This window comes from Dendrobates tinctorius, unplaced genomic scaffold (genome assembly GCF_039654945.1).
Source record: "Dendrobates tinctorius isolate UK_male_01 unplaced genomic scaffold, ASM3965494v1 ptg000086l, whole genome shotgun sequence".
Taxonomy (NCBI): domain Eukaryota; kingdom Metazoa; phylum Chordata; class Amphibia; order Anura; family Dendrobatidae; genus Dendrobates; species Dendrobates tinctorius.
In genome coordinates this window covers 57,882,839-57,896,685 of record NW_027361754.1, presented here as the reverse complement: position 1 = coordinate 57,896,685, position 13,847 = coordinate 57,882,839, and the positions used below count along the sequence as shown (strand labels likewise).

Here is a 13,847-nt window from a genome sequence, read left to right as displayed (position 1 = left end):
TGGTTTCTGTTAGAAGCCCTGTCATTGGGCTCCATTATATGTCCATTTTGCAAGCCTGCGAGAAAATCTCGCCATACGGATTACATACGGATGCTTACATGAGCAAAATACGCGACCTCACCTTGATTACAGATGACATACGGAGCACTGTTTAGGGGATATTCATCCGTATTACGCATGTAAAATACTGACCGTATTTTGCGTCGGTTAGTGTGACCCCGGCCTGATTCTGCAACACTGGCTAGCTAAAACACTCCCAGGGATAAAAGAGATCAAGGATGGTTTAACATCGGTCTTGTTTTTGGAAAAAAGAGAAACAGAAAGAAATAAAAGATAAAATGACAGAAAAAAAAATTAAAAAATGGAGGTGATAAGCAGGTTTAAATATGTTCTTTGTAACAATTCAATGCAATGTTTATAACTTGTAATATGCAACTTCATTACAAAATCAATAAAAAATGATGTTTCAAAAAAAAAAGTTCAGAATTTTTTTTAGCCACTAAGGCCGGTTTCACATTAGCGCTTTTTCAGCACGCGCACGGCCGGGGGTAGCTCCGCCCCCGAGCCGGCTCTCTGCCCGGCGTGCCCGCCCCTTGCTTGTAGCGCCGCCTACTAGCGGACAGCGGCGCCTGCGATCGGCGCACCCTATCTTTAGCATAGGGTGCGCAGATCGTGCGCAGGCCGTGCGCTAGTTGCGCTTTGACCTGCGCTGCGCACTTTTGACGGTGCGCCGTGCGCGCCAAAATCCGAAAAGTCTGATTTTGGCGCGCACGGCGCACCGTCAAAAGTGCGCAGCGCAGGTCAAAGCGCAACTAGCGCACGGCCTGCGCACGATCTGCGCACCCTATGCTAAAGATAGGGTGCGCCGATCGCAGGCGCCGCTGTCCGCTAGTAGGCGGCGCTACAAGCAAGGGGCGGGCACGCCGGGCAGAGAGCCGGCTCGGGGGCGGAGCTACCCCCGGCCGTGCGCGCGCTGAAAAAGCGCTAATGTGAAACCGGCCTATAATAACAAAAACAAACTATACAGTTTGGTATCAGTGTAAGTATCCTGAGCGGGATTAAGTCGTCATCAGGTCATTTTTACTGCATAATTAATGCCGTAAACATAAAACCCCCCTAAAAAAAATGGAATTTTTTTTTTACTTTGTTTTTAGTATTTCAGAGCACTTTGATTTTTGGGGGGCCGTTCTCCCTTACTCTGTATGGAAAAGTGAAGGGTTTCAGCCAAAGTTATGACTCGTCCTGCAAAAAACAAAAACAAAACTTGTACTGCAATGTCGAGAGAAAAGTTAAAAAGGAGAGAAAAAAAAATAAAATTGGGTTAAAATGCACCGCTGCAATTGGAAACAAGTATTATTACCCAGGTTGGAGCCCACTCAGAGGGGTTTTGCATCCCCCTGGGCTGAACCCACAGCTGCGCTTCTTACTCTAAATTTTAGTTTCCTCCACCATCACCATGTTTTATTATTATTATTATTATTATTATTATTATTATTATTATTATTATTTTGTTTTATTTTTTTAGTGGTGGGGGGTAAAAGACCCTTGTTATTACGGTTTCTGTAATGTTTCCTATAGAGACCTATTTAGAAGAAAAGAAACACCAGAAACGCAAAAAGGATCATATATATTTAATTATTATCTTGAAAAAATAAAGAGCAAAAAAAATCACACAGCATTAAAATAAATTAAAAAAAATGGTCACTCAGAGCCTCCTGATCTGAAAGCTGGACTTATCTCATGTAGAATATTAAGAAGACAGTTCCTCCCTGTGACCACTAGAGGGAGCGCCTCACACGCGGAACTTATCTGTACGGCTCAGATGGAGGAGGAGTGTTTTTAGGACGCACACAGGAAGCCCGTGGGTACAGTGAGAAAGAAGGTCCGAGGTCAGGTGTGTATGGTGCGTTAGACGGAGCGGTATACCGTTATATGTGACCAGCGCTCTATATTGGGGTGTCGGTATGTGTCTCCTTGGCATTAGTTACCTCTGGAGGCGCATCATACTGCGCATGTGCGTTTACAGTCTGGGCACAGCATGGAGCCTGTGTGATGGGCGCTGCTCCCATCAGGCCGAGGTATGTGCTGTGTATAGTGGGACACACACACGGACACACACACACACACACACACACACTCTCTCTCTCTCTCTCGATAATAAAGAAGAAAAACATTTAAAAAAAACTCTGAATTTATTTAACATGGAGTCTGTGCAGAAATCCTGGCACGTCCAGCCTCGTCTGCTATTGATGAGGTTATTAATGGTCGTCTGAGGAAGGGTCTGAATGACCTTGGGCAAATCATCAAGATCTGCTGCTGGCAGCTCCTGTGTAGTCACCGACCAATGACGTCCCAGATTTGCTCGATGGGAGACGCTGCAGCCATGGGAGCACCTTTAGGCCACACAAGTTGGTCCTGCGGCTCGTGAGACACTTTAGAGAAATGGCTGCAGCGCTGGTTTCACCATAGAGGCATTCTGTCCTGAAAGTAAAATTAGTGTCTATACAATCCAGCAGAAGGCGTCTGCATGACGTCGGGCTGACGTCACCTCCACGGCGTCCATTCACCTCACGGCCCCACTGTCAGGGGCTCTTATGGCGCAGAACAAGATGGCAATGGAGGGCTGCCCTCTTCAGCGATGAGTCCCACTTTTGTCTTTGACACTGTGATAACCATATATTGGTCTGGAAACCACGTGGGTAAGGCCATGAATAGGGCTTCATGAGGGAATGGCACACCGGGATTATGATGTGGGGTGGCATCATATTGGACCCCTCTAGTCTTCAATCAATGTGCACTAACAGCTCAGGGTTACATTGATTCGATGGTGAATCCAGTGTGGCAGCCATTTCTCCTGTGTCCCACCTAGGAGCAGTTTTTCAACAATGCAATATACCACATGTTGCTGGTGCTACTGTGAGCGGTCTGCATGACCTAAACATGCTCCCATGGATGCAGCATTTCCAGGCTTATCTCCCATCGCCCACTTCAGGGACATAATTTGGTTGGTGATTACACAGGACCTGCCAGCAGAGGATCTTGATGATTTGACCTAGAGCATTCAGCGCGGCAGAACTTAGCTCAATAGCACTTCTTGTACTGGAGACTATAAGAGAATAAAAGTGGTGAATGAATGGGCATTTTTGACCATTTTGGGTGACCACCGTTTTAAAATAATGTGGAAACAGTCATTCACAATGGCAGATTCCTGTGTGCTGAGAATGCGGACCCCACATAATAGCGCCCGGGACGGTGGTCTGTACATTAGGAGCCATTTTGTAACCTGGATCACATTTGTCTTTCAGACCTCACGGACCTCCATAACTTATTCTCCATCTCAGCATGTGGCTGACACGATTGACTTGTCACCTTAACATAGCCACAAGGATTGCAGGTAAGGAAAATGGCAACTTCTAGACCCCAAATTCTGCAAGTCTAAAGGCCTCCCCCCATACATTAAACTACACCTGTCAGTTTCAGGTGACCATTTAATGTGTATGACGGCCTCACAACTGTTTTCCCCCCCCCCAAGACTCAGGCCATTCTGAATTATAAGGAGTAAATAAAGTGTAACAGAATAAAATCTAAACACCAGTTTGATCACAGCTTTGTGCCTTAATTTTTGCTATTCAGGCCTCATTCAGACGTCCATTTTTCTCATAAGTGTTTTAGTTGTGATGTTTCCTGATAGAACACGTACGTATTATTATCTACGGGGCTGTTCTCATGTCCATTGTTTTTTTGTGGGCCAATAGCCTGCAAAAAAAAGTAGACATGTCCATTGTTGATCCGAGTTATGGCCCGAACTTGCCAATGCAAGTCTACGGATCTGCGAGAATAATGGACAGTGCACGGATGTCACCCGGAGGATGTCCGTACGGAACTGCAGGGCAAGTTTATTTAATTTTTTTTTTTTTTTTTTTTGCATGCGAGAAAAAGCGGATGGTAAATATGGGCACACGGACCAAAAATGGAAGAAAATCGGAATCGGATCCCGCGCACAAGTGAAAAGAGTTTTGTTTTTTTTCCTATTCACATAAAGCAGATGTTAAAATGAAACCTTTAGGGAGTTTTTTTTTTGTATACATTTTTATTTTATTCTTAGTCATGTGTGAATTCCAAAAGCCATAACTTTTTTTATTCTTGTTTTTTATTTTACAGGATAAGTGGTATTTGTTTTTAATGATACAAAGTTGGGTACATTAGGCCACTTTTTTTTAGACTTCCAGCTGCCTCGTCCTTTTACTCTGTGCGTGTATAAAGGTCAACGTTAAGCCCAGTTCTTACAGCGGGCTGCTGGACATATAATATATCCGCCGTCCGTAAATGACAGAGTGGGCAAATAATAGCACTACGATAGTAAAACAGTTCACAGGAACTACCTGCTCAATGCATCATACTGTAAAACCACATGGTGGAAGGGGGTTAAAGTTGGCTCCCTTTTTAGAGATATTTAAAAGGGCGTCCTGGTAACCTATCCTCAGACGACTGTTCCTAAGCGATCTACTATAAGTCCATAATTCGTGATGGGCCTTAGGTCTGTTTCACACATCAAGATGGCGGCGTGCAGACTGAGTGTGGGACTCCTGACGCTGACTCATCAACCTTAGGGTGCCTTCTGACATCCTCTGTGCAAATCAGTCCAAGACTGAACCAAAGTGCATGGACTGGCCACGAGTCTCCCAATTAGAGGATGACGACCTCATATATCGGGTCGTAAGAGCCACGGCCAGTCTGTGCTTTGCGGTCCGATCTCTGACCCATTGGCACAGACGCCCTTATAGCCATTTAATGAGGCTGTTAGGTTGGGGTCAGAAGTCTCGTTAGAGACAAGTATTCCTAGTGTAAAATTTCTGTCCTGTCCTCCAGGATGTCTGGTTCCCCGGTGTGCAGCTACAAGTCACTGGACACTGTCCGCATGTTATAACACACAGCACACTCAGAGGCAGAGGATCCCTTCCCCTACCTGGTGCACCCTAGAGCCCGAACTGGACGATGTACTGGTTCCCCGCAGGATGTCCATCAGTCCCCTAGAGAGCTTACTTTCCTCCCGGTACACTCTTCCCAAGGCTCTCACCTCCATCACCCAAGAGGAGCCGGAAGAATACGACAGAAGCTACGATTGCCCCACTCATCAGGACTCTGACCACACGGGGGAAGATGGCGGTGACCGGGGTGTTGTGCAGTGCAAGAACGTCCTGAAGATTCGACGGAGGAAGATCAACAAACACAAGTACAAGAAGCTGCAAAAGCGCATTAAGTTTCTCCGGAAGAAAGTGCTGGATAAACGCAAAGTGAGGAAACAGGTAAGAAACTCTAGAAACATTTATTTATTTTAATCCCGTGTGAATCGTTGCTTTAAACTGTTTATAGCAAGATAGGAAGTAATCCCTTATACACAGGTTAAGTGATCGCTGGGGATCCGACCACTGGGACCTCTACCAAACCCAAGAACGGGGCCCCGAAGAACCTCTGAATGACGCAACGATCGTCTGTCTCTGCAGTCCCATAGAGAAGATGTGAATGCCCGACCTCCATTCATTTCAGACTGAGCTTTTCAGAGCCCCTTTCTTTGGGGTCCCAGTGATCTGATCCCCAAATGAATAAGGGGCGTCTTCCAAACTTGGTTCAAACACCTTAGCTTTCTCACATTATTAAGATCACTGTTTACTGTCATTGTATAGCAATATTTGTATATAACGAGTATGAAAGTGTGCCCAATACTTGTAGAGGCTCGCAGCCTGCTATGAGAGCTGAGCGGCATGTTTACCTTCAGTGATACATTGCAGCCCAATATTAGGAGAGGAGAGAGAGTTAGGCTGCTGCTGGATGTATCTGAGAAATAGCCGGATGTTTGGACGTTCCAATAAGTATAGTGTAATGCTTTGTTTCTCCTCCGGGGGCACTGCAGGAGAATATAACACTGTCAGTTTATCCTGCAGTTCTCTGGAACGAACAGGCGGACATAGTCCGAGACTATTTTTCTGTCTGTGTCAGTGGATGCAGCTCACATACAAAAGTGCTCCATTCAAACAGGGAGTGCAAATCCCCATTCTGCAGATCAGTGGGGGTTTCCATCAGCAGTCAGACCTCCACCAATGCACAGTGCACAGGTGATAGCGTCTTGTCCTGATCCCTTGTGGTTGGAGCAAAATGTTCCCTTTTTTGCATTAATTGTGTTCCTGCAACAAAAGACCAGTGATAAACATTAAGCAGCTTCCTTTCAAAGCAGTTCTCTAGCAGCTGTGATAGATATTTGCTATCAGTCTCTTTGATCACTAAAATATTTATTATGAAGGTTTCTCAAGCATCAATTCAGGTTCCAAATTCTTCTGGTCTGGGATTTCAGCACTGAAGCCAGTAGAATTTTAAATGCAACACTTTAGTATAATACAGGATGTAACTCAGGTTCAGTACAGGAGTAGTAATGTATGTACACAGTGACTCTACCAGCAGAATAGTGGGTGCAGTCCTGGAGTATAATACAGGATGTAATTCAGGATCAGCACAGGATAAGTAATGTAATGTATGTACACTGTGACTGCACCAGCAGAATAGTGAGTGCAGCTCTGGAGTATAATACAGGATGTAATATAGGATCAGTACAGGATCAGTAATGTAATGTATGTACACAGTGACTGCACCAGCAGAATAGTGAGTGCAGCTGTGGAGTATAATACAGGATGTATCTCAGGATCAGTAATGTAATGTATGTACACAGTGACTCCACCAGCAGAATAGTGATCACAGCTCTGGTGTATAATACAGGATGTAACTCAGGATCAGTAATGTACTGTACGTACACAGTGACTGCACCAGCAGAATAGTGAGTGCAGCTCTGGGGTATAATACAGGATGTAACTCAGGATCAGTAATGTAATGTATGTACACAGTGAGTGCACCAGCAGAATAGTGAGTGCAGCTCTGGAGTATAATACAGGATGTAACTCAGGATCAGTACAGGATCAGTAATGTAATGTATGTACACAGTGACTCCACCAGCAGAATAGTGAGTGCAGCTCTGGGGTATAATACAGGATGTAACTCAGGATCAGTAATGTAATGTATGTACACAGTGACTGCACCAGCAGAATAGTGAGTGCAGCTGTGGAGTATAATACAGGATGTAACTCAGGATCAGCTAAGGATACGTAATGTATGTACACAGTGACTGCACCAGCAGAATAGTGAGTGCAGCTCTGGAGCGTAATACAGGATGTAACTCAGGATCAGTACAGGATCAGTAATGTAATGTATGTACACAGTAACTCCACCAGCAGAATAGTGAGTGAAGCTCTGAAGTATAATACAGGATGTAACTCAGGATCAGTACAGGATTAGTAATGTAACGCACAGTATGTACACAGTGACTGCATCAGCAGAATAGTGAGTGCAGCTCTGAAGTATAATACAGGATGTAACTCAGGATGAGTAATCTAATGTATATACGCAGTGACTGCACCAGCAGAATAGTGAGCGCAGCTTTGGAGTATAATACAGGATGTAACATTTTATGCTGTATGTAATAACTGTACATTGCTGCAGTCACAGACAGATGCCTTTTCTTATTTAGAAAAACACAGCAGAACTGTATCTCCCGTCATCTGTCTATTTGCAGTGATGAATCTGCACTTTAAACCTATTTTATGAAGGAAGCTGAATTTTCCTGTGTGCGGCCACATCATACTATCACAACTTATATTCTTCTTACATTTTCTGTCACATTTTCTTTTCTTTTCCTTCAACAGAAAAAATTTGAAAATGATCTGAATAGAATCTGGAGAAAAGCCGGACTGAAAAAGGCCCCGGACGGGTGGATCATGCCGAAAATATTTGTGAAATATTAACGTCTGGAGAATTGCACTTATAGTATAAAATATATTGTATAGTAATAAATAAGGCCTTTACACAACCGATGGCCATGGAGAATTTTTCTTCATATTTATCAATTAAGTGTGGAATTATAGGGCTGTGGAGCTCCTGCAAATATTTCCACATATTATTATTATTATTATTATTATTATTACTATTATTTCCCCCTTATTATTTATTATTCAAGTGCCATTTATTCCATGGTGTTTTACATGTGACAGGGGTATACATAATAAAAACAAGTACAATAATCTTAAACAATACAAGGCACCGACTGGTACAGGAGGAGAGAGGACCCTGCCCACGAGGGCTCTCAATCTACAAGGGATGGCTGAGGAGGATACAGTAGGTGAGGGCAGAGCTGGTCGTTCAGTGGTGTGGTGGATCAGTGGTTACTGCAGGTTGCAGGCTTGTCGGAAGAGGAAGGTCTTCAGGTTCCTTTTGAAGGTTTCCACAGTAGGTGAGAGCCTGATATGTTGGGGAAGCTTGGGAGAAATCTTGAAAGCAATTGTGGGAAGAGGAGATGAGAGGGGAGTAGAGAAGGAGATCTTGAGAGGATCGGAGGTTGCGTACCAGTAAGTACCGGGAGACGAGGTCACAGAAATATGGAGGAGCCAGGTTGTGGATGGCTTTCTATGCCATGGTTAGAGTTTAGAACTGAAGTCCCTGGGCCATGGGGAGCCAGTGAGGGCATTGACAGAGATGAGAGGCCGGGGAATTTGCACATGGAAACATGAGAAGCAGTGGGATTAAACTGAAAGGGAGAAGATACAGATTAGATATTAGAAAAAAACATTTTGACAGTGAGGTTCATCAATGAGTTTAACAGGCTGCCATGAGAGGTGGTGAGTTCTCCTTCAATGGAAGTCTTCATACAGAGGCTGGATAAACATCTGTCTGAGATGGTTTAGTGAATCCTGCATTGAGCAGAGGGTTGGACACGATGACCCTGGAGGTCCCTTCCAACTCTTATCATTCTATGAATAGCAGGGGGACAGATGGATTAGTCAGGCAACAGAGTTTAGGATAGATTGGAGGGATATGAGAGTGTAAGAGGGGAGGCCACAGAGCAGGAGGTTGCAGTAGTAGAGGCGGGAGATGATGAGGGCGTGCACTAGAGTTTTTGCAGATTATTGATTAAGGAATGTTTTTGAGTTGTAGTTGGCAGGAAGTGGAAAGGACATGGATATGTGGTTTGAATGAGAGATCAGAGTCCAGGGTTATCCCGAGGCATCGAGCTTGTGAGAGTGAGCAGCCATTTACTTTGATGGATAGGTCGGTTGGGGGGGTTGAGCGAAATGGGAAAAGATGATGAAATATGTTTTATCCATGTTAAGTTTTAGAAATTGAGCAGAGAAAAAGGGTGTAATAGCGAACAGATATTGTGGGATTCTGGTTAGTAGGGAGGTGAGCTCTGGCCCAAACAGGTAGATCTGTGTGTCATCAGCATAGAGGTGATACAGAAAGCTGTGGGGCTCTATGTTGATGGAGAAGGGCAGGGGTCTTAGAACTGAACCTTGGGGGACACCGACTACAGGGGGCGAGATGAAGATGTGGTGTGTGAGTGGGAGACGCTGAATGTCTGATCTGTTTTAATGGTATTAATGAGCGGTGTCGATGACCTGTGTGGAATCCTCACATCACTGGCACCGTTTACATCCAGTGTGGAAATGAATAAAATCTCACATGAGATGCAGGAGTGAGAGGCACTGGATTCACACATCTATTGTACTCGTCCATGTGCTGTCCATTATTTTATTTTTTAAAGGGACAGTATATGGACCTTAAGAGTTTTGATGATTCATGCAGACATCAAATTTTAAATGGAACCTGCGGTCTCCAAAAACACTACCTGCAAATCTAGTGGCAATCTGTAGGTAAATAGCAGTTATATCATGTTCAGCTCCCTTCCTTGAGCCACAGCTAAAGCATGAAAAGGAAGTAATAGGTTTCCTGTGGCCCCTCGCTGCCAGTAATTCAAGCAGTGCAGGGGGCTGTAACATCCAGCGCTCGCTACACCGTTTTATTACTTCTGCATTATGATTGAACATGCTGCACACATGCGTGGCAGATTCGGCTGTCAGTCAAGGTGCTGGGGAGTGATTACAGCCACGCTCGATGTATAGTGACTAACCGATCCTTGCACTGCCGCAATCACTAGAAGACAGCGGCTGCAGGGAGAATTTAAGCTCATTTTCTCTCTGTAGCCTCACTTGTAGGCAGTCAAATAAATTATATTTTCCTGCAGAATAAATCGCATTCCTGGAGATGGGTTAATCCCTTCCAAAAGCGCCCAAGAAGATAACTGAGAAGATGACACCACAATCCGTGCTAACCTCCTGACGTGGAAGTGGGTGGAGACAGGATACTCCTTTTAATATATTAATTTTATTTTTCTCTATATTTTTTCTGCCCGGCACTCAGCGTATATAAAAATTGAGAGGGAGTACATAGTAAAAAGAACTTTTCTGCCACTAAAAACTCGTAACTGCCGAGTAAAGCTCCTTATCGTCTTCTACAAAAAGACACCGTGACTGCGCCAATATAATTTTACCAATGTGTCAACACTTTGGGCTCTGTTCATTTTTTAATATGCACTTAATTTGTCTAGTTTTTTATCCTGCTTTGCGTTAAATTCTTTAAATTTACACCTTCTTTTAGGTCTATTTTACCTGTTCATGTTTTTTTTATTCTCCAATGTGGTTGTGGTTCTTGTTTTGCTGATGTCTGCATTATTTGCGACTTTTTAAAAAGTCTCCAGTAGTGATTTTATATATGTTTTATTTGATTTTTTTTTTTTTTTTTAGCCACCATGATTAAAGCACCACTCCAGCGTTTTGTGTTTTTCAGCGCTGGAGTGGCGCTTTAAATGTCTGCCCTCATCCTCCAGCTTTTTCACCTTTTACCAACGCCGCTCCAATCCCACAGCATCATTTTCTGAAAGTAGCATCTGACTGGCCAGAAGTCACAAGCTCTGTATACAAATCTGTGAGAGCCAGAACGAGGCTCTCATAGACTTGTATTGAAAATTGACCTCCAACGCGCTCCAGCAGACACTGGAGCACACAGGCAAGTCACTTTTCGAAAGAGACCGGAGGGACCATGGAAAAGGGGAGGACAGGTGAATATGAGATGGGGCAGGGGACTTACATGTAAAGCACCACTCCAGCGGTGCAATTAAAAAAAACACTGGCATGGTGCTTTAAGAACGCATAAAGCACTTGAAACGCGTTGCTAATCAACTCTTTCACTTCTCTTCTTTGCATTTTAAATGTGTGAAATAAAGTACTAATTTTAACCCATTTTGATCAAGCTGGAAAACCCCACCTCTTTTTTTTTTAATTGATTTTATGTACATCTGAAATTTCTCACATAAATTTTGCAACGTAAAAATGCGAAACAAGGTAGAGGTGTTTTTTTTTTTTTTGCACAAAATTCGTGAACCCCATGCGCCATTTTGAAGGATCTAATGCAAAAAAAAACAACAAATACCACTATACAAAACAACAAAAAAGACTAAAAAAAATGCAAATGATGAATCAAGCCTTTTATATATTGTGAAATGTAAGGTTTCTTCATTTCCATGAGCTTCCATCCCATCTAGGATATTTGATACTTTGGCACTTATCTGTTGTCATAGGTCTCAGAGTGTAGAAATCTTGGCTTCCTTCAGGTTCTAGATTCTGCTAAATCGTACAGTTTTGCTCTTCGCCAAGAAGCAGAGTGCACAAGTTTATGGAAACTGCATACATAAACAGCAAACAAAGACGTTTTCTTTGACTTCCAAAAGTTCATGTTGACGCTCCGGGCATCTCTGCACAGCATACATGGTAGTTGCTGACATGTGTAATGTGCAGCACTGCAGTTGGTAATTGTTATTAGTCATTACACGTCTATATCCCTGCACCACTCCCCTGATTCCTGCAGATGGCGCTAGAAGTATACTCTTTATTGTCTGGGTTGCACAAAATGTACATTTTCTGCAAAAAAAAAAAAAAAGCCAACAATTAGTCAAAAGCCGTTCAGAGCTGGACTGACATCTGACGCACACATGAAGGAAGAGGAATAGTGCAAATCAGGTTTTACAATAGCTGTAACAAAGTACTGTCTTATGTCTGCAACAGGTCACTGCCAAGAGGAAATGACTGGTGCTCTTAGTAATGTTGGACCTGATTTCTAGACTGTCTGGGTTCTGGTAGTGAGCACATATTCCTACTGGGCTCTTTGACGGAGACATGAAAGTTTCTTCTTACAATGAAAAATTATGCATTTTTCCAATATACTTTTGTATTATTTTTTTTCAAGATCTCTGCTTGCTGTCAATCATAGGAACATTGCTGGGGTAAAATAAAAACTATCTGGCAATGTGATGGTCACACAGGTGCCAGGTTTTTTACGTATACATGTGTACATCTCGGGATGAAGAGATTTTCCTCCACTAGATCTAAATTGTGACAGATGTTGTATGACCGCAAGCAGAGATCTTGAAACGCATGGAGTATTGATAGAAACATGGAATGGACTTGCTAAAATGCAAAAGGTGCCAATTTTTGTTGCATTTGGCTACATTTTTCTCACCTAGATACAGACCACCTATTTAGTATTTCTTTCTTCAAAAGCGGTGTGACTTGTGGCGCCATAGTTGGGTTTTAAAAAAAAAAGTCGCTAAGTGAACCAGCCAGGAGGTAGTGTAAAGTTAGGCTAAAGAGGCACCAAAATCATCCTGTATGAGTCAGTGTGAAAAATTTGGGTGAGGGATAACTTGCTGACCGTTGCGGGTCCGACTGCAGGGACCCCCAAAATTGTGTTCTGCAGCCTCATCTTGAGTGACGCGGAGGGGTGCACGCTTGACCTCAGGTCAATTAATTGTCTGTTGGTCGGCCGGAGAACACCGAGTACAGCGTTCTGCTATTTCCAGGAGTCCTATAGACAATGAATGGAGCGGAGGTCGCGCATGCGCACCCCCGCTCCAATCAGGATGGGGCTGCAGAACCCAATTCTCTAAATTGCTGGAGTTCCAGTAGTCAAACCTCCAACAATCAGTCATTTAAAATAAAAATTATTTATTTAGTTTTTTTTTTTTTTTTATACAATCTAAGCCTATGGACAAGTAATGGTACTATATGTTTTTTTAAGTTGGGAAATGTTGCAGCTTTCCATCTAAATATATGTATAAAGGTGTTACTGCGTATATGTGAAATGTAGAGTCATAATTAAATCCAATTTACTGGGAAAGGCATAGTAATACTGTTGCTACGGGGAAGTGTAGGAATTTCTCATAGCAACCAATCAGAGTGGGCCTTTTATTTACAAAACGGCCTCTGAAAAATAAGAGATGAAATCTGATTGGTTGCTATGGGAAACTGTTCTAGTTCGGCCTTGTGCTATTTTATTACATTTATAGACCTTGCATTATTTTTAATAAATTTCCTTCCTTGTTACACGCTCCCAATATCTATCAAGGGATTATTAGATTGAGACATAAACTAGTTTGAGAGATGTTTTGAATACCTTAGTGACAACCAATATGACTGACATTGCTCCCATATTTTAAGCCGGTCATCTAATTCTATGACATATCATCCTTCAGTTTTTTTGTGCATCATTAGATAATAATAATAATCTTTATTTATATAGTGCCAACATATTCCGCAGCGCTTTACAGTTTAACAGTTTCAAAACACAAGTCATAAGTAACAACGCTAACAATACAATAATTAAAGCAAAATAAGACGAAATAAGCCGCCCCTGCTCGTGAGTGCTTACAAAATACAATGAGGTGAGGGAGATACAGAGTACAGGTGTGTATTTACAATGGTGTATTTACAATGAAGGTCCAGCCATCTTGCGGGAGTGAAGGATGGATGGAGATAGTGAATGGGCTACACTCGCACACTTACACAGAGAATGACTTTGATTAGTGAATGTGATAGGCCGCTCTGAACAGGTGTGTTTTGAGGGAGCGCCTAAAACTA

At 43.0% G+C, this 13,847-nt stretch overlaps 1 protein-coding gene across 4 annotated transcripts in view; it reads left to right on the top strand.

Moving 5' to 3' along the window:
* The first annotated feature begins 1,759 nt into the window (after positions 1–1,759).
* MXRA8 (matrix remodeling associated 8) overlaps positions 1,760–13,847 on the top strand; it is a 160,680-nt gene continuing 148,592 nt past the window's right edge. For 2 of the 4 annotated variants that reach the window (XM_073585447.1, XM_073585443.1), the window contains exons 1-2: positions 1,760–1,894; positions 3,306–3,394. In XM_073585447.1, the coding sequence (XP_073441548.1) occupies positions 3,343–3,394 (52 nt within the window). In that variant the 5' untranslated portion in view covers positions 1,760–1,894; positions 3,306–3,342. Of the gene's footprint in view, positions 1,904–1,933; positions 2,079–3,305; positions 3,395–13,847 lie in introns of those variants that run through there. The other 2 variants (XM_073585444.1, XM_073585445.1) reach the window with 2 other exon arrangements.